The sequence below is a fragment of the Acanthaster planci genome, linkage group LG01 (assembly GCF_054643075.1).
Source record: "Acanthaster planci isolate LZ-2023a linkage group LG01, COTS_SCS, whole genome shotgun sequence".
Classification (NCBI taxonomy): domain Eukaryota; kingdom Metazoa; phylum Echinodermata; class Asteroidea; order Valvatida; family Acanthasteridae; genus Acanthaster; species Acanthaster planci.
In genome coordinates, this window is record NC_141777.1 from 28,989,488 (window position 1) to 29,009,313 (window position 19,826).

The 19,826-nt window shown below is 39.1% G+C and overlaps 1 protein-coding gene across 2 annotated transcripts in view; it reads right to left on the bottom strand.

The window, feature by feature from the left end:
* LOC110985950 (homeobox protein Meis1-like) overlaps positions 1-19,324 on the bottom strand; it is a 52,129-nt gene extending 32,805 nt beyond the window's left edge. For both annotated transcript variants that reach the window (XM_022247452.2, XM_022247455.2), the window contains exons 1-6: positions 18,983-19,324; positions 13,210-13,457; positions 10,781-10,922; positions 10,236-10,286; positions 7,676-7,726; positions 486-638 (exon numbers count right to left, since the gene is read on the bottom strand). In XM_022247452.2, coding sequence (XP_022103144.1) covers positions 486-638; positions 7,676-7,726; positions 10,236-10,286; positions 10,781-10,922; positions 13,210-13,457; positions 18,983-18,994 — 657 coding nt within the window. In that variant the 5' untranslated portion in view covers positions 18,995-19,324. The remainder of the gene's footprint in view (positions 1-485; positions 639-7,675; positions 7,727-10,235; positions 10,287-10,780; positions 10,923-13,209; positions 13,458-18,982) is intronic.
* Between the last annotated feature and the right edge of the window lie 502 nt (positions 19,325-19,826).

Here is a 19,826-nt window from a genome sequence, read left to right on the forward strand (position 1 = left end):
GTAAGGACACATGGTCAACAACTGGACCAAGTGTTCAAAAAAGTTCAAACCCTCCTCAAGTTTCCCCTTCACCAGCTGGGGCCAATTTCATAGAGCTGCTTAAGCAGAAAATTTGCTTAAGCGCGAAAAAACCTTACTTGCTAAATCAGGTAACCAGCCAAAACTCTATGTGATGTATATTGTTTTGGGATTTTATTTAGCTGTTGTTTCGCTTAGCATGACAATCAGACTGAGTTTGAGCTGGTAACCTTTGTTTATTAAGCAAAGTCTTTTCCTGCAAATTTTGTGCTTAAGCAGCTCTATGAAATTGGCCAGACCAGGACCATTTCTAGCTTGAAAGAAACCTAATCATACAGAAACAACCACAAACATGAATTTAGACAACATGAAAAGCAGACTGCAACAGAATTCCACACTTAAGATTTTCAAGTTGTTGAGTTCAACCCACAAGTTACGACTCTTTAATCTGAAAACTGCTGGCTTACCGTTTCACTTCTGGAATCTGTGTGGTTCTCGCCCAAGCCTGGCTTTCCTCCGTTCATGCCTCCTTCCCGGTCCTCAATCACTAAATCAATGGGCATCTTCCCTTTTAAACAGTTGATGTACCGATGGCAGAAGTTGTCACATAGCTCATGTACCTGATTGCATGAGAAAGGAGGGATTGAGGTGAAGCCAAAAAAAAGTAGTCATCACTGTATGAAGCCCGATAACAGCAAGCTAGAGTTAGGATCATAGGTGTGAATGCTTCTCATCTCTCTTTCTTCTGTAAAATCCTCATGAAACAGGGTAGTCATGTTAGAAGCGTGTGCCTTTTACATCCAAGAATAAGTGTATGATTGATTTTCTGAGCATTCACTGTTACTCTCATTGATAACATGCCTCAATGCCAAGATGGCTTCTATGGGCAAAGAGTCTATAGATGAATTCAAGGTCAGGACAGCTTTGCACTCGACGTTGTTCGTACTATTGGTAGAATCACTATGCCCTAGCTAGCCAGTGCAAAAACTGTCTTCTGACACTTCTGATAAACACATGCAGCTGATAATATGCTCTCAGCCACTGGAACTAAAAGGCTTCCTTCACCGATTCACAACAAACACAGTAAGAGAATACACTTTTGAATAGCATTCTTCCCCTTCACTATATAACGACAAAAAGCACATGTACATGCATTTTCTATTTAACAAAAAGGGAACTGGACTTTTTTGCTATGGTATCTGGGTTAATAGTGATTTCCTAAACCACAAAATATATTAAAAAGAGTCAGTTACTAACAATGTAAAAAAGTGAGTGGGTTCAAATTGTATCTGGCATATTCTTCCAAAAATGAACCAAAATGCAACTCCGCATGCCATTCTTCAAAACTTCTAAAAGAGTGAGTTTGGTCCTTTGAAACACAAATTTATACCTTCAGAATTACAAAAATGATCATCTGAGGCTCATTCAGCAGACTGCATACATTTTGTGCACATTTGGTTGGCTACCAGTGCAAATCAAAGGGAGTTTGACTCATTTAAAGTTTGAAGTCAAAATGTTTGAACCATTTGACTTGATTCCAATAATCTCAACAAAGAAACTTCAGAAAAATGGGGCTAATAGTACTTTCCAAAACCACTATAAAATAATCATCAACTCACAATGTAAAAAGGTGAGCTTGTTCAAATGTACATATTGGTATATGTACATGTACCTTTCTTGTAACAATAAAACAATCCTACATGCACTAAGATAAAAAGTCAGTTCCTTCTTTCATCGCATATCAGTGCATCTAAAAATATACATTTCTGCTCTACTGAAACTTGAGTCTCTGTTACTTGCCAAGCATAAATGTGAGGCTCAAGAATTTCGAGACTTTGTTGAAAAAAAAATAAAGACAGCAGGGGAAATTATCGTTACGAAATCTTAGCACTCTGGGACCTTGAGGGTAGGCCCAGCATGATATGCACATAATTTCACTGCACAACAGATCCCAAAGTCTTCAATGTAACAGGAACTAATTCATTATTAGAGTCACACACACCGCTATGATTAACACTGAGTACGCTGGTAAGCATCCCCCCTAAACAGTAAGCCCATCGTTCATGGCTGCCACAAACAATTTGACCAGATCTACAACTCTAAAAACAGTTTAGCTTGAGCAGGGAGCACGTTCATCCAATTAAAGGAAAAATATGCAGAGAAACATCTTACTTCAGGAGATTAAGCCTGACAAGGAATAGCTGGGCTGTAACGTTATTCTAAAAAAATTAAGTTTCATGGGTGTGTAAGCACACGTACATGTACACTGTATACAAGTACACCAACACTTCTAAAAGCACGGTAATATCAGACTACCATCTCAAAATAAGTGACACTGCATTTACAAGCGAACATTTGGATGTGGGCAGCTGATTTTCAAGAACTTTTATGTTATACGCCAATTTGAAAATCTCCTCTTTTTCTGATCAAGAATCTCTCAGCTCAATACAGAAGCCCTCCAACTTCATAAATGTGACCAAAATAGGACATCTGACAAATCTCTGCCACACAGTGACACTGGTGACCACATAGTTTTAATTTAGCCAACGGAAATTAAATGACCTTGGGTAAATTGGAGCAAAGATACAAATACTACACAGTTGAACCAGTGAGGGTACAGCCACATAATCTGGCAGTCCCAGAGGCATGAGACCCCCCACGTGTGAATTATTACTGGAAATTTAGTCCAACAATCCGGTGCCAATGTACAAGGAGGTCCATATACAGATACTTATATGTGAGTAATGGGCCAACACGCAGGTGCACTTTTAATGCCCAGTGGACCCCCTAAAATCAGAACACCCAGTAATTTGTAATATGCAGGACAGTTTGCAAAAGTTGTACCAACAGTTAGACCAAGGCTGCAACAAGTTAACAGGTCTGTCTCCCTATCTCCCCCAATATGGTATGGGCCACATTACTCATAATTGGGTCATGCCAAGGTTCAAGGCCATCAGAGATAAGTGTGCATCCTTCAGTGTTCCCTTAACAAGGCGGGAGGGGAGGGGGGACATAACGGACGGAAGAAGAGGAGATGGGAAGGACGGGTCCGCAGATGGACGGGATTGAGAGAAAGGGAAACAAGAACGTGATTCTCGGCCAAAGAGCATGAGGACTCACAGGTTGTTGCGCATTACAAGCTGTCAGCTTCTCATGTTACGTGCAGGCCTCAAGGGTTTACTCTCTGGTTACAACACCCCATAATGACAGCGGAACCCCTTAGACAACAAGCTGACACATTTGGAAGGGCTTTTCAAATGATAATATTCCTCCAGTTGTGTGTCAAGTGCCCTGGTACATTCATTGTGCACAATCAGGATGAGAGTGATGCCAACACTAAGTTACTACTGACTGAGTAAGGCGTTTTATTTGCAACTCAATATTTTTTCCATAAAGGAATGAAAGTCAAACAAAGAGTAACACCACTTAGTCAAATTACACCATTTTATAATTAATAGTTATTACTGTTTATTGAGAAAAAAGAACAAAACTGTTTCCTCAACACTACATGTACCCGGGTACATGTAAATACTAACTAACCCTATCCAACACACTGCAGACAAATGCAGACAAGAATTGAACAAAGATTCCATGTTTGTGTGAACATCCCCATGTACAAAAATTGCACCAAAACACTGACACACTCAAGCTAATCTTAATCTCCTTGTAGCATCCATCCACTGGTGGCTCTTGAAATCATCCGAGAAGAATATAAATCCCAGGGACACTAGTTGTGATATAGCCAATGCACTGGAAGCTGAGACGGTGACACAACGGGACAACAAAGAGGACAGAGGTCAGTGTCATCCTGGCAGACTAATCCATGAAAATTAGGAAATATTACTGAGCTGGCAAACAGGAATCCATTATTTGAAGGTACATGTACATGTACATGTACACTCTGAGCTAAAAGCATCAAAGATCAACAATGGTTAATAATCGAAACAAGAAGTCTACACTTTCTGGAACTGTCATGGAAATCTATCTTAACCCAGTATCAGTTTTTGCTTGGCTTATTATGGAACATTTTTTCCCAACCATGCAGATTTTCTTCATATTAGGTGTTTCCCGTGGTAGAAAATATAAGGATCTGCAGTTAGAATGCTCCATTCAAATAACAAAAATGAGGGGATTGTCACTACGTTTAAGACTCGTTTTCCAAAGCCTCTATTAGGCTGTAGTTAGTCTGTTGAGATGCAGATTAGCATGGCCATACACATCTCAGGTTTTCAACTGAAAAGCTGATGTGGTAGAGTGCACATGCCCCCTTAATCTATGACCATCTTTTACCCAGGTCCCAAGGTGTACGCGCTCCAGCCCAACTGGCCCAATTTCTTCAGCTATAAATGTCTCGTAATTTGTAAGGAAACTTCTTGCCATGCTCAATTAATGTCAGAACCAGATTCCATGTCTTTTTTCTCTCTCTCTCCCTCCTAGAACGCTCGCGAACTGAAAGAACCAAGAAAGGCACCCTCCAATCCACACTACCGTCTTTACAAGACTTAATTTCTGACCCTGTTTTGCAACCAGGAAATACATATTTTACTCACTCCTCTATCTTAATTGCTGTTAAGAAAGATGGGAAAAATGTCAAAGTTGAGTCATTAATGGCGTGCCCAGCAGGCCACGCAGGGGCAGGAAGAGACCTGCATCCAGAATTTGTCCAAAATATTGGAAATGCAGCTGTATCTCTGAAATTATGCTAACCAAAAAAGTATATCAAAACTGAGAACGATAGAAATCCATGTTCAAGGACCCCATCACTGGTAACAACTTGCACTGATTCTCAGGCCGCGTCTGGACAGATTACTCTTTCTCAAGATGTGCTGGTACTTTGTGTTGGGGAGATGTTAATTTTGGACTACTCTTGACTCTGGGATCAAATTCAGCAAATGGTCAACGGATTTGGAACAATTTGAATCAGTGGAATTGCTGTTCAAAGTTTGGTTTATTGTTATGCAATGCAATTTTTCAGGTTTCTGCAGAGGTGTTCCACTTTTGCTTAGCATTCTGCTTGGTTCCTCAGGGATCCTGCAAGTCTACCACAAATACGGGTAACAAAGACTGATGGCACTGTTAGAGTTGTTGGAGATATGTGCATACTTATTTGCCAATTTCCCATAGGTATTGTGTAGAGCGAAATAAAAACCAAAGGCCACTCAAGAGGCCATAGAGTAACAAGATTTACACCAAAGGAAATCCGTTTACAGCTTGATCCTGGTGAAAGTGTCCCCTTGCTTATTCCTAGGATATACTCTTGCCATTCATACATTCATACATGTAGCATTGTGCATGCTTGTGTTGACACAAGTAGTAAGGTCAAAGAGCCTTGAGGGCTACTGCTGATATGTTGCCCTCTGATCAGTAGCACCCACATCTGAGCAGGACACTCAAGTGTGTGCTCAAACTCTCGGTCCCATGGATCGGACCTCACCTTTGCAAACTGTGCATACTCTCTCATTCAGATGTACTGATATGGTAGGTTTTGAACATGTTGAAATACATGCCGAATGTCAGCAATGCAATCCACAAATTACTGGTCCATAACATCGGTGCTGCTCAAGCAAAAACTGGCACAAAGACTTGTTGACCTACTGTGCAGTATTTTACCCTCAGCAAAATGGCCACTGAACCTCATGGTTCATGTGTATAGATATCTTTGCAGTTTGGCTGGTAAACAAATTTGTTTTTATTAGGTTATAAATGGATCAAGCACAAAGAAAGTTTTCCTGTAATTTTTTCGCATCTTGGTTTTTCTTTGCAGGAAAAGGCTTGGGAGAGGCAGACAAAACTTGGAAAAGACTACAGACAGCATGTCAAGACCGCAACAAATGCTGATCAGCACAGAGTCCGAACAGGTGTATATGCCAATTCTGCAGAGTCATATCACTCTCAGCATTATACTGCCGCTGACTGAATGAACACCCCCCCCTCCCCAGACCCAGCCGCTGAGTGTCTCAAGGCCTGTATTACAAAAACCTGCAGTAATTTCAGCAGCACGCGCGATGAATCACAACATGCGGTGAATAATTGTGCGAAGAAAATACACTTCCTGGGTTCTTCTTGGCTGGAGGATTGCGTCGTACTGCTAACTAACGTTGCATCCTGTTGCACGGGAGGTTGGCGGCAAGGGGGGGAGGGCTGGTAAAATGGTTTGGCCACAGAGGTTGCCCATGGCCTGTCATGCTGTGGTGTTATGCTCCATTGACTGCACACATGGACCTTATTAGGTTGTGCCTAGGTATGGGCCAGCAGTGGGAAGATTATGTTCTCATAACAAAATACATTGCAAATTCTACAAATAATAACTCTATTAGCATTCCTTGTAGACCGCCACAGAATGGTTTATCAATGACAACTTTTCCATCTGCGTAATTATTACAAAGCCATAAAAAGGACTTCAACTATTAAACTTATTTGTCCATGAACTCTAACATTTGAACATGTGTGTACGCTGTTTTAATGCCTTACACATGGCTTGCATTCAACTAATTGATGTCGTTTTAGTGAAAAGTTACAATGAGGGTTAGATGTTCCTTTTGACCCAAGCTGAAGCATTTTCACCTTTAAAAGAACAACTCTGCCATGTATAGGAATAAAAAGTCAAGCCCTTCTTTTACAGGTCATAATTCAGGTTATCCTAGTTTTGAGCAGTTTTGCGGTCACATAATCATTACTCATCCTTCTCGTTTCATCATGATTCATGAAATACCCATTTTTTTCCTATAATTTTTTTCCAAATTGCCTAGACTGACCTTTTTATTCAGAAATTTGCCAGATATATGCTGATGAAAATTGCCACAAAGTCTGTCTTCCAGCTCTTGCAGCTAATGAAGGTCATTGGCCCATGCTAAACAGATCTGTTCCCATCAGATCTGATCTTGCTTAATAGCCCATGGTAAAGATTATTGTACTAAATGAATGGATGCACTAAACAACACATAAAGCAGGCAATTCGGCCTCATCTCCTACCCCAAGAGAAAAAGGGCATCTTTTTACTTTCTTTTCGTCTTTGTTGATGGCTTGAACAAATATAATCACAGTCCTCTGGTGTACAATGTGTAATGCTGACATGCATTGAAAATTAGTCTTAGATTTAAAAAAAAAAAAAAAAAGAAGAAAAAAAAAGGAAGAGGAAAAAACTCCAGGGAAGGCAGCATGAACCACGTTATTCAGGCATGAAGCCCAGAAGGCTGTTACCATGACAGATAGTCAATACGGAATGGCAGCAAAGACGCTGCATGTTATGCTTAAGGCAACAACTGTGGGGAGAGATTATAAGTACCGTAGGCAAACACAAACAGCAACGGACGAACTCCGCTCACAAAATGCACCAGTTCCTCTCGGAAGAGTTCACTCCCTTGTGAGATTTTCCCCTGAAAATGGACTTACTATTGATTAGGCATCTTTGAGACTCTAAACAAGAACTTAGAACTACATGTATGTAGCCCCTTGGCCATTCAAATCTTCATGTGCTCAGGCAGCTGATTATCGGCATTCAAATTAAATTAAAAGTGAAACTATTAACAGAAATACTTCAAGTGATTCTTTCCACCTTCTTAAACATGTCAACATTTGCAGGAAAATCAACGGCGCTACAGAGTTCCAACATAATGACTCAATCAAGTATGCTACTGAAAAAAAGTAAACGACTTACCTTTTCCAATTCTAATAAGTGAAATCGCAGTACCTGAATAGACTGAATCATCTGCAAGAGAACAAAACCAACACACATACACAATTCAAAAGTGACAAGTAATATTACAAGGGCAAAGCAGGTGCCAAGTGGTCTATGTTCTCTTTCAGATCCAATTAAGAATTGATTGTGTATCCCAAAACACAACAATGTCCCTAGGCACGCACTTCTGTCCCAGGCTCACAGAACCACTGACATATCTCGGAATTACACTGTATGTAATGCCAAGCCAAGGGAGGTGCACCTTCACACCCACGTGATACACGTAAAGTAAACTAGAACCTTAATCCTAGAAAAATCAACAAAGCCAGTTAACAGTTCATTTCAGACAAGGGCAAAGGGCAAAGCCAATCTTTCTCTGGTAAAATCTTCAAGGGGCAGCGTCTCCATCTGTGCATTCATCAAGGAGGGGAATGACTATTTTCAATCAGATATCTGTATCAGGTAAACCACCACTTCAACATTTCTTGCTCCTCCAGTGAGGGCAATGAATCACTACCCCCCCTCCAAAAATTGGGGTTATCTTTGGAATAGGCATGTACATCGGTGGCACCAGGAAGTACTTGCCCAATCACTTCCTCATCTGATGTTTCCTCTGTGTTGATGGCTGATATTAAACTTAATTTGAGGCTTACATGTAAATTATTGGTTAGCCAAACGTCTTTGGATTCTCAGTGAAAAATAACACGAAAAATATGCATTCTAATGCTCAAACTTTGCTTTGTTTTCCTCCTTTAGTTCCTCCTTGTCACTGTCATAAAATTCTCCCCACTTTTTCCTGGTTATTTGAAATTGTTTTGAAATGTGGATGAAAGTATGATAAAAAAAAGATAAAAGTAAAACATATGATAAAAGAAAAGATGAAAAAAATCAGAAATCTTTGAGCTGCAGAGACAAATTCTGAGAGACTACATATTTTCAACAATTTCCTGGAAAAATGTAGACAATGCCCCTTAGTCCTCTTTACAACAACTGTACGAGGTAGTAAGGTTGGCAAATACCTCTTTGAAAAAATAAAAACCAACCACTGACAACAGTGAATAAATGCATCTCACGATGGACTAAAACTTTTTTTAAAGAAAGAAAAACAAAAAAGACAAGCTTTCAGTTGTAACAGAGGCCGTCTAGAGCAGAAGAAAACTAAAGTTTATTCATCCCTTACAATTTAAAAAGGCAAATTTGAGGTAAGGACAATGAATATATTATGCAATATTTTAGGAATATAACAAAATATATATTACCAACCCATAAGTGACAGTAATTGGGGCCATCCCCGACCAACAGGCATGCCCAGAGCAAAAAAAAAACCAAAACAAAAAACCACAAAGTAGATTGTTAGCGAGTGCACAGAAACCCAAGGATGAGAGCTCTGTCTTCAGCAGGAAATCCCAGTGTCATTCTGAATCAAAAGCGGTATTGGGTTGCTTGGTCTCAGCGGCTTTGTGTGGCCAGCCAACTGCTAACTTCATGTTCAAGAGCTCTGATTGTGGATTGTCCTCTAGTTGTAAGGTCCAATTGGTGTATTCCGTATTTAATTTCAAATGCCAGATACTGACTTAAGATTCCTGTGATTTTTAAGATGTTCAGTTTAACAGTTTAACACAGTCCAAAAATCAGGACTTTTCTCATTCTCGATACAGTTGAACAATAGCATTGTTCAGTTTTAAAGGCAAGATTTGCAAAGTGATTAACAGATTTTATTTCCAACTGATGAACATGAGAACAGAAGTTCATTTCCATCCAGAACAGAGCTGTTTTACATGTTAATTATAATTCTCAAGTTGGCAGAAGCTAGATGAGTAACACTCCAAGTACATTCATACTTGAGAATTCAATTTTATTATGGATCATGAAATTTGTGCTCACAGGTCTAGTTTTATCTTTAAGATTCATCCCCAATAAACTATATTTGTACTTACTACATAATCAATTAATGCATCCATGGAAATTCAATTCATTTTACATCTTTGAATCTGTCACTACGATTACAAACGGATATGGAACAAATAATCATTTCAGCAATTAATTAGGTCTAACTTATCAATTCGTTTTTATTCTAGCAACACAACTTTACTTTATTAACACAAACAATGGAAAGAGATCAAACCACAATTCAAGGGAGGTATTACTTTATCCAGCCGTTTTGTAGAGACGTTCTGATGTATGCAGTAAGTGAGGCTGTAAGTATAATATTTATTGTGCATATACTTGAGGGCGACAATAGAATGTCATCTTCAAGTCCGAATTTGGGACTATATTCCCACTAAATGATGTATCTAAACTAGCACCACTAAATTTTAATTTTCGTTCTGCAATGGTGCCAGCCATCACACAAAAACATTTGCCCCATGTCTATTTAACCAATAAACAAAATATACCAACTTTTGAGGAATGCAGGTACATGTAATGAACATAATGTTGTACCTGCACTGCTCAACATACTGATGCTGACATGATGCTTTTCTTCAACAGAAAAGCATTTTTGAAGTAACAATCTAACACAATGACTGGAAATACTCACCAAACTATCAAGTTCCTCATTACTGGAGAAGTACTGCTTGTCAGTCCTTGCCTAATACAGAAGTGACGGAAAGAAAAAAGTCATCTAAGGTCAGATTGTATTTCTAGGAAGTACTGTTTCCAAAACTCATTTTCAAGCACTTTGTGACATGACAATGTGCACTCAACAAAAATTTCAACCATGTATCTGCACTGTATGTGACTAAGGGTCTTTCCACGAGGTTGGGGCTTGATTCGAGACATATTGGACAAATTTGGCATGCATATATAACAGGACAAAAGAGCAGAATTTAAGAATGCCTCTCTAAAAGTAATTATTGAGAAAAGAAATACATACCCATCTGACATGATTTCAAAAGCTTAAAAGCTCATTAAACTATTTCAATTTCTACATGAAATGTCAAATTTACTTTCCAAATTAAAATCATTTTTCGACCATTATTAGCAATGCAAAGAACCTTTGAGCAGATTCAACGCAAGCTTTCAACAAAAATCTTGTACAGAACTTTATCGAATGGCAAGACAGTAAAGGGTGAGGGAAAGTACCTGCTTAGCAAAAACTGCTATGTCTTCATTGAAGGACTCTGAGGAACAAACGTCGCCACCCGCCACCCCTGGCTCACGAGGTGTGCAGGTTGCAAGCTCGCACTTCTCAAAGATGAGTGCAAGAAGTGGAAATAAGGGATGGCTGTAAAAAGAACCAAACAAAATGGACAAATGAGTACATCTGAAAGGAATATGGATCAGTCAAAACTTCTGATTCCAAGAAGTATGCACAGCTCTCGTAGTAGTTACTGATGAGGATATACACAAAATCTTCTTTCACAGTTTTAACTTTCCTTCCCAAACCTCATAGTTTTCTAGAAGTAACAATGATGGTAAATAACAAAAATATATAAAATGCTTTGATCTTTACTAACAACACAATAATATACCTGTGGAATGTATCATTTTCATAATCTCTTCTTTCTACATATGTTAATGAATTAATGTACACTGTACTTTCCATAATGTTTATGAAACCAAAGACACGACCATTTTTTTTTTCAATCTACTTTCCACACAAACCATGTTTTAGGGATTAACAAAGCATACTGGTACATGTAACTTGAGCAATAAGAAAAGAAATCCTCTCTGGAAAATTCCAATTAAGATAATACCAACTAGCACAGTCACAAGTCACACCATCACAGCGAAGTAATAAATCAAATCAGTCTGTCCCTTCCCAGGGTCCTTTCCCAGACTGAGTTTGCACCATCCATCAGTGATGTTACCTACAGTCCTACAGTACACTTTCCCTTTAAGCACACACAAGCGCACGCACACACATGCGCCTCTTTAGTAGGCACCCTTGATTTGGGGACTGATCTAGGCGACTAATAAGGTCAAATGAAGTCCTCTTCATCTTCCTTGCGGCCCGTGCCCGTGCGTAAATTCGGAACACATTTTGATTTGATATGATTCATTGGCTAACCCCGGAGGCCATATCCTATCAGCGACTCATCTGCTGTGTGTGAATTCCCGGTACCTGCTCGACAGAACTTGTGCGGCAGACATGGAGGTAATGACAAGATCAGAATGAAAGACTGAGGGCGGCAACTTCACAGAGTTCCAACGATACATGTACCAGTATAAAATTGCACGTATAAAGATGCATGCAAATTCAAAACCCCTGACTGAACAACATGTATATCCACTGAGACCAACAGTATCTCCATTTTTGCAATCAAATACATGTAAATGCTTTAAAATAAGCAAAAGATTTGCAATCTTGTGGAAAATTTACACAGTCTTTTTAATAAGTATTAACTTTTGAATGGTTTGTGAACCTGTTCTACCGGTACAAACTGCTTATCACATTAATTTCCTTGAGTTTGCTAATCCCCCCCCATACAAACGTGTTTTCCAGTCAAAACATCTCACGAGCACATTCCACAAATGTGATTTTCTGCTGTGTAAGATATTACACCACCATGCAACAGAAGGAACGAGGTTTTAGTTACCTAACTGTAAAGGTGTTCATTTCATCTTTTCAATTTATGTCACCACAGTGAGCATTTAGTTTGCCAAGTTAGTCCATGAAGAGACTATGAGAAAAGCATATTTTGAGCATAGTTTCCTCACACAAGTATTTCACATCTGAAAACTTCATACCAGTAAACCTTTTCACTAATACATTCATAATTATGCACACATGCGCACAAACGGCCTTGGTGGCAAGGGCCATTGAAAATATACAAGGGTGCAATTTTGATCATTTTCTCTCAGGTCTTCTGACTTTTGTTCATTTTTTTTCTTTAGAAAATATCAAATTATTTTCTAATCTAAGTAGGATTTTAATGCTCTGTAAAACAACTTTACAATTGTGATTTTTCCAGTGCACACGAGATTAAGTGAGAAAAATCTTGCCTTAGTTAGAAACTAATAGCAAAAAAGATTTAATGGGATCTTCTCAAGAAAAAAAATGGACAAAGCCAGAAAACCTGAGAGAAAATGATCAAAATCACACCCCTGTACATTTTCAATGGCCCTTGCCGCCAAGGACATTTGTGCGCATGTGTGCATGATTATGAATTTATTAGTGAAAAGGTCTGTTATGCAGGGACCAATTTCATTTACAGAAGGGGAACAGTATTAGCTTATCACAGGAGTAAATTCAGTTAACGTATTTTATAGGTCAGCGTAGACTTTGGCTTCCCGATGCATTTGTACCTCTAGTAAAGTTCTACAGATTTCTGTATTTACAGAGGTTAGCCAAGAATTTGAGTACTAGATCTGTAAGCACCGAATGATGATCCAAGAGCCAAATACTCTGGCTAAAAGGGTTATGAAACTGTGCCCCGATTTCAAAATTTAACAAAAAACTTACTTAAGGCAGAAGCTGTTCATACAGGTAATTAAAATCATCTCTTAGTAATCAAATGGCTCAAACCATGCATCCCAAAGTACCATAAATAAACAGGAAAAACTCTTACCCGTATATGGCATCTTTGTCTCTTTTGTGTGTGTCTGGCACTCCTGTTGAGACCGGCGTCATGACGTTAGGGGTGTGGCTGGGGTAGAACTGTGGGTGGCCTACAGCTGGGGCGTGGTTCAGCTGTGGTATGCTGGGCTGGCCATAGGCCTGGGAGTAGTGAACTGCAGAGCGGGGGGCGTGGGCTTCATACATGGATGTAGCTGATGCTTCTAAACCGCCGTAGTGGGGTAAGCCATCTTCATGATACTACAATAAAAGAATATCAATTTTTAAAACTCAACATGGAAGATTTTCAAATCATTTTTTTTCTCCACAAATCACAAATCACTCTGATCACACACACCTTTATTTTTGTACAGGTGCTTTCATGTACATGTATATTACCATCAGCCAGCCAGAACTACTTCAAGAATTCCCCCGAGTATATAACTGAACTGAATATAGTCACAAAGCACTGAAAATACAGTGCATATATTCTTGATAATTGTAGGACACACTGTTTACCACCATGCAACAGAAGGAACGAGGTTTTAGTTACCTAACTGTAAATGTGTTCACTTCATCTTTTCAATTTATGTCACCACAGTGAGCATTTAGTTTGCCAAGTTAGTCCATGAAGAGACTATGAGAAAAGCATCAATGCATTCAACTTTATACAGATATATGAAATGATGTCTGAATCATATATTGAAGAAAAAGAAAGGATTCAACTGTTGGGCAGATATATGTAGGTTAAATGACGTGCAACAAAATGAAACATATGCCACATATGCAGGTATAATGTAGAAACCAAATCTTGGCCAGTTATGGCAATGTCAGTGCATGCAAACAACCAACAAACGTACAAACTTGTCCTTTTTTTAAGAGCACCCTTATACAAACTAGTACAAACCAGTTGTAGGCTACAAGTTGAAGCTAAGGAATGCCACAAGATATTGAAGCACTGACAGGAACAAGACCTAGAACCACAGGAAATAGCTGGGGGGTACTTAGTCCACGACTACCTCACGAAAATTAACTAGCAAGTTGTATCAGTGTTTACCGTCAGTGCTGTCGGTACAACCTTTATCCTGCTTCCAAGTCAACTTGGGGAAATGACTGTCCACACACTGACCCAAAATAACCTGTGGGTCAAGGTGCATACACACATGTACAACCTTTCCATTTCTTGCAATATCCTTTCTCCCTTTACTTTATAAAGTTGCTACTGGATCAGTGATAAGCCAATGTGGCAGTTCACCCTTGCACAGATTAAGACATTTATTGTGGAAGCCACAGGAGACAAAGCAGTGACATTTTATGCATATTAACAATTGATTCCTGAGGAAAATGAGATCAGTCAGCTGTTCCCACCCTCCCTGTCCCTTTGTATTATGCTGAAAGCAACAAGCTGGACTAATAAATGTAACAACTTCATGCATGTGGACATGAGGCACAAAAACAAATTCCACAGGATCCCAGACCTTTTGCTCAGTGGAAATGATATACATGTACGCTTATTGTCCAACACTGGCGTTATTTCTAGAACAGTTCAACAGACCGTTCTGGGACATATTCACAAGGGAGAGCATTGAGTCGATCTTATGACTGATGACAACTTGGGATTGCAATGAACTGGCAAGTCACAACTGGCATAATATTATGTTCATGCCCCATTACATGAACATGTCGGTGAGCAGACAATAATAAACCCAAACAAGACTGGGACTGGGGGGGGCCTTTCACTGCCGTGTTACTAAAGTAAACCACGTTGTGTGTTGCTTTATATTTTGTAACTTCCTCCAAAAAGCAATAACAGCCTGTCGGAAAAATCCATCTCATTTTAAACGGAACAAACTAGAAAGATGGCAACACAGTTTCGTAGTGCACTATCCTTCATCAAATATCTATAGCTACGCTACAACATATGACACAGAACACGGTAGAGCCGAACGCTGAGTTACTGTACCACCAAATATGCAGTTTTTTCCTATTGGTTTTTACAGTTTTTCCTTCGACTTACATGTACACATGAGTACTCTGTATTCCTGTTCATGTTTATCGGTTTGGAGATTATGACTGGAGTGAAACCACTTTCTACATAAAAACAAAGTTGATTTTAATGTCGAAACAAGCAGGTAAATTCTGTTCCGTCCATTTTTAACTGCAGAAAAAAAATAAAATGTTTTGGGTGGTGAAAAAATGGTAGATATTAACAGACATTTGGGAAGCACTTTTAAACAACTGGCAGTCTTTGCTTTGTGTCATATATAAGATTGACTATAACTTGTTTGCCAACTACCGCACAAGGCCAGTCACATTAAATAGTTAGAATAGCTTACAGATGTGGATAGGAAGTATCCATACCACAACCTGTAAATATCAATGAAACATTAAGAGTGGATTTTCCAAGGGTCAAATACTTTGATGTACCGGTATAAAGTAGTGAACAGTTCAGGTCTAATCAAATTTCTTGCTTCTCTAGAATGAGAGAAAAAAAAATTCAGCCCTTTATTTCCAACCGTCTGCCGCCCCGGCCAGCCTGCGATGCGATTTGAGAGAGATCAATCCAGCAATTGGAATCTGGAGTCTGGTTGCATGAGATTTAATTCCTAATCCAGTCTCCTTGTAATTAGGCAGTGATGGTAGATACCATAACACTGCACAGAAGCCTGCATCCTGACTAGACAGAGCGCACCGACACAGTCTTCAGGTTTCCCCTGTTACAATGTGCATACTTTCAGGCACTGTAAGATTTCAGTCACCCAGTAAAGGAAATGGATTCAAATGTACACTTATCATCTCACTTTTGGTACAGAGGCTCCATGTATTTCATGCAGACAATATGCAGTGAGCAAGAAAAAAGGCACACTCTTCTTGGAGGGAAAATTTGTTTAACCTAGTGACAAAACAAAAGAAATCGCTACGCGTGTACAACCATAAACACAACCAGGCCAAGCACTGCAATGAAACAATGCTTAAGGTTAGCATTTTTTTCTGCTATGGTAAAGGCGACTTTGCTGCTAACTGTTAAGCAGCTCCATGAAATTGGACTCTGAATAGGAAATGTACATCACATGTACCGGGGTATGTCCCATTCATGGTCAATTTTTCTAAAGTCCTGTGTTAGAGCTAGTGTTAGTGTTCGTGGCAATTTGGTGCAGGTATTTCTCACATCTCCTGTGAGGCAGCTGAAGAATTTTCTTCCTTGACAATGTAATTGTAGCATGAGCCTCATTTTTTTATATAAGGTTTTTTGTTGTTCTCCTAAAAACACAGAATAAGTTACAGTATTACCAAATACATGTAAATTCCCCAAAATGCATAAAGCATAAAATGTTCTATAGGTTGGAGAAAAACTTTGCCCACGAGGCAAATAATTTAGTGTGACCCTATCGGCTCAAAACAGACCAAATAAAACGTCCATACATGTACGTGTCATACATTATTTTGTTACAGGACAAATTTCGTACTTTTAACGTCATTAGCCAGTTTCAAAACATTGGTTGCAAAATGGCACTGCCAAACAACATTAATGTGAGTTTCCCAACCACAGGTACCACAAATTTTTTTATGTTTCTTACTTGAATAATTCTAGTATTTAATATTATTTGTTTTAGTGCTATATTTTTTGTCAAAAAGGACTTTATTGTCAGATTTTGTACGACATACATGTACCACATGAATCAATTAATTCAACATACTTGCTGATGCTGTTGCTTTTTAACAAAACACTGCCTTTGACAAAAAAGAAACCAAAGTCCTTAAACTTCTTTCCACAAATTTAACTTTGTTTCTGTTTGGCACAATGTCAGGACCAGCAGCCAAGGTTATTAGAGTAATACTTTTTGCTACTAAAAGAGTCATGTCCTGAACTGCACTGCAACCATATTGTTAGTCTGCATTTCCATGGAAATCCAGCTGACATCAATTTAAATACTTCAAGTGTCAGAAGTATAATTTCTCAAATCACAAAAAATCATTACCATCATGATCTGCGTCATAAAACTACAAGGTCGATTGAAATTTATGCCAAGCAAATTAGACTTTTAAACTTTACTACTGGAGAAAGTATGGCAGCATGTTTTCTTCACTGGTTATGTGCTGACATTCAATGGATTTAATGCAGTATCTCTCTGTCATAACTATTTGCAAAAATCATTGCTTCACAAAGAACAGGTTCAAGGCACATGAGGCATTATTTCAGGCAAAAATCTCAACCTTTTTAAAACAAAATACCAAAGCCATTTTCTGTGACCGAGTTCAGCAAACACACTTTGTGACTCTTTGAGAGTCTTTGTTCAATACTTGTGCATTTCTTATTGCAACTCCAATTTTGCAACACTCCAAGACGCTGTCATGGTGCAATATGTACCACAGTGCAGGCTGTGAATAGCAGCCAAGTTCAAGTTGAATGCTCCGTCACCTTCTCCATGGGCTTGTGTGGGTGTAGAAAACAAATGGGAAATTTGACTGTTTGACCTGCCACCAGGCAATGAGAACATACATATACACGTAGGCACACATGTGCATGTACATGGCCAGGATGTGCTCAAATTTTCCTTGAAAGTTTGAAATTGTCACAGTTTAAAACTGTCGTGGGCTTACATGTATACATCTCCTCTGGTGATTTCTGGTAAAACTGCTCATGTCCTTAACTCTAAGGTACTCCTTTCAAGCTTAGGCCTTCACATACATGTATTTGTGACCAAAGTGAGCCATCGAATTCCATCTCTTACAACTGCAGACAGTATGTGTGCCTTTCATACACATGTAAGCCATAGATGTCCCACTGATGAGAATCATACTTTGATGAACCTTTCCTCAATATTTCAACTCATACTTTTTAAAAAGCATTGCCACTCTGCTCACTGATTTTGAAGAGTTACGAGGGTCTCTGATGGATGACACCCTGCAACACTCCACTTAGAAAAAGCATACAATCGGTCACAAATGACAAGTAACCTTTACATTGCATATCAAAACCAGTATCTTAACTACGGGTGCAAAAAAGTCTACAGTGGGGAGTTGTGAAAAAAAATGCATTCTCAAAAGAGAAGCGTCCCAGTTCAAATTTCAGATTTTTTCAATGTAATATCTACAGCAATCCTTACCATGCTACTCTTAAAAAGCATGTCCTGAACTCCAAAAATTGGTAAGAATTTCAAATTTTCTAGCAATGTCCTCCTTGTCTCCTTTAAGGACAAGGAAGATTGCCAAGGCTGCAAAAGGTAATATGACTGCACTGACATACGCCTTGTAAGAAGAGTAAAAAAAAAGTCAAGTGCAACAAAAATGTGGAGATCTCCCGGCTTGTATTACTGTGTATACAACTAATGACCATCACCGGAGACATAACGAAAAGCGTAGCATTAGAATATTACATTAGCTATTCCTTCTGTTTGACACTATGGCTATGCTCACTGATGAATAAAATACTTCTCTATGTCCTTACTACAACATTCCTCTGCACTTAACAAGAAAAACAAGACCACAAGGAGTACCAATGACAGCTGCATCTTTCACGACTTAAGACTAGCTGCACAAGAATGCTTCCAACCCTGGCCTGGTCCATTCACAACATACAAGAAGACTCTTATTACAAGCCAGGGTAAACCTTATTGCTGCTAACACATGCAAACCTTTTTTGTGTGTTAAATAATGCGATACAAATATACACAAAGCACGTCCTCGACTATTAGAAACACCAACAATCGCGGGGCGAACAAAACCTAAATCAAGCAAATGAGCTGTCTGGATTATACGCCAAGCACAATAGAATTGCTACCCACCCTCTGTGCCATTTGGGCCAACGTATGCCGTGTATGCGGTCAGATTCACCGTGCGCTGTGTTCGGCGCCGTTCTCTGCCAAAACCATCAAACGGAAAATTTCCCTCAAATACTCATCCAAAGGCGATATTGTTCACTCCCTCCGTATCCACATCAATCTAGGAGAGCCAGAGAGACCGATGAACTCGCCGATATGCCAGTAATCTGGCTGGGAATTGACAGTTTAGGCGGCTAGATTCGATCACTTTGGCCCGGAGAAAGCAGCCATGTAATTTGTGAATTCACATGCACACGTTCTTTTACGTCGTGTACGTCCAGGGCATCCTATACAAACTGTGTGGTATTATAACTGTGTACAGGTGCATCATAATGAGATGGGCAATTTCCGACGGCTGTTGTATGCAATTGAATTATGAAATAATACTCGGGTTGAGTGGAACTCGGAGGAAATTAACATTGCATTTAGCGCGTATTCATTGGGGTGTTGTAAACTTTTAATTTCTAGTACTCTTTTTTTTCAAAAAAAAATTTGACTTTGACAGTCACACTACTAGTGACCGTCAACAAAGTCAAAGTGTTTTTTTTAGAAAACAATCAAAGGTCTACTTGTTAGCATTTGGTGAACGAAACTTGACGAGTTTTGAGTATATAATTTATGTGGAACGTAGGTATGTACGGTAAACATTAATCTGCTTTATAGAATTGCAAATTGGTTTTTTTTTTATAACAAAAAAATTGCACATCAGTATGTACATGTACGTGCCGTAACCTGCACTTTGTGCACGTGACGAGTGCAAATTGCAACAGTCGTTGGACGCACTAAGGCGATTTGGGATGCAGCTGCG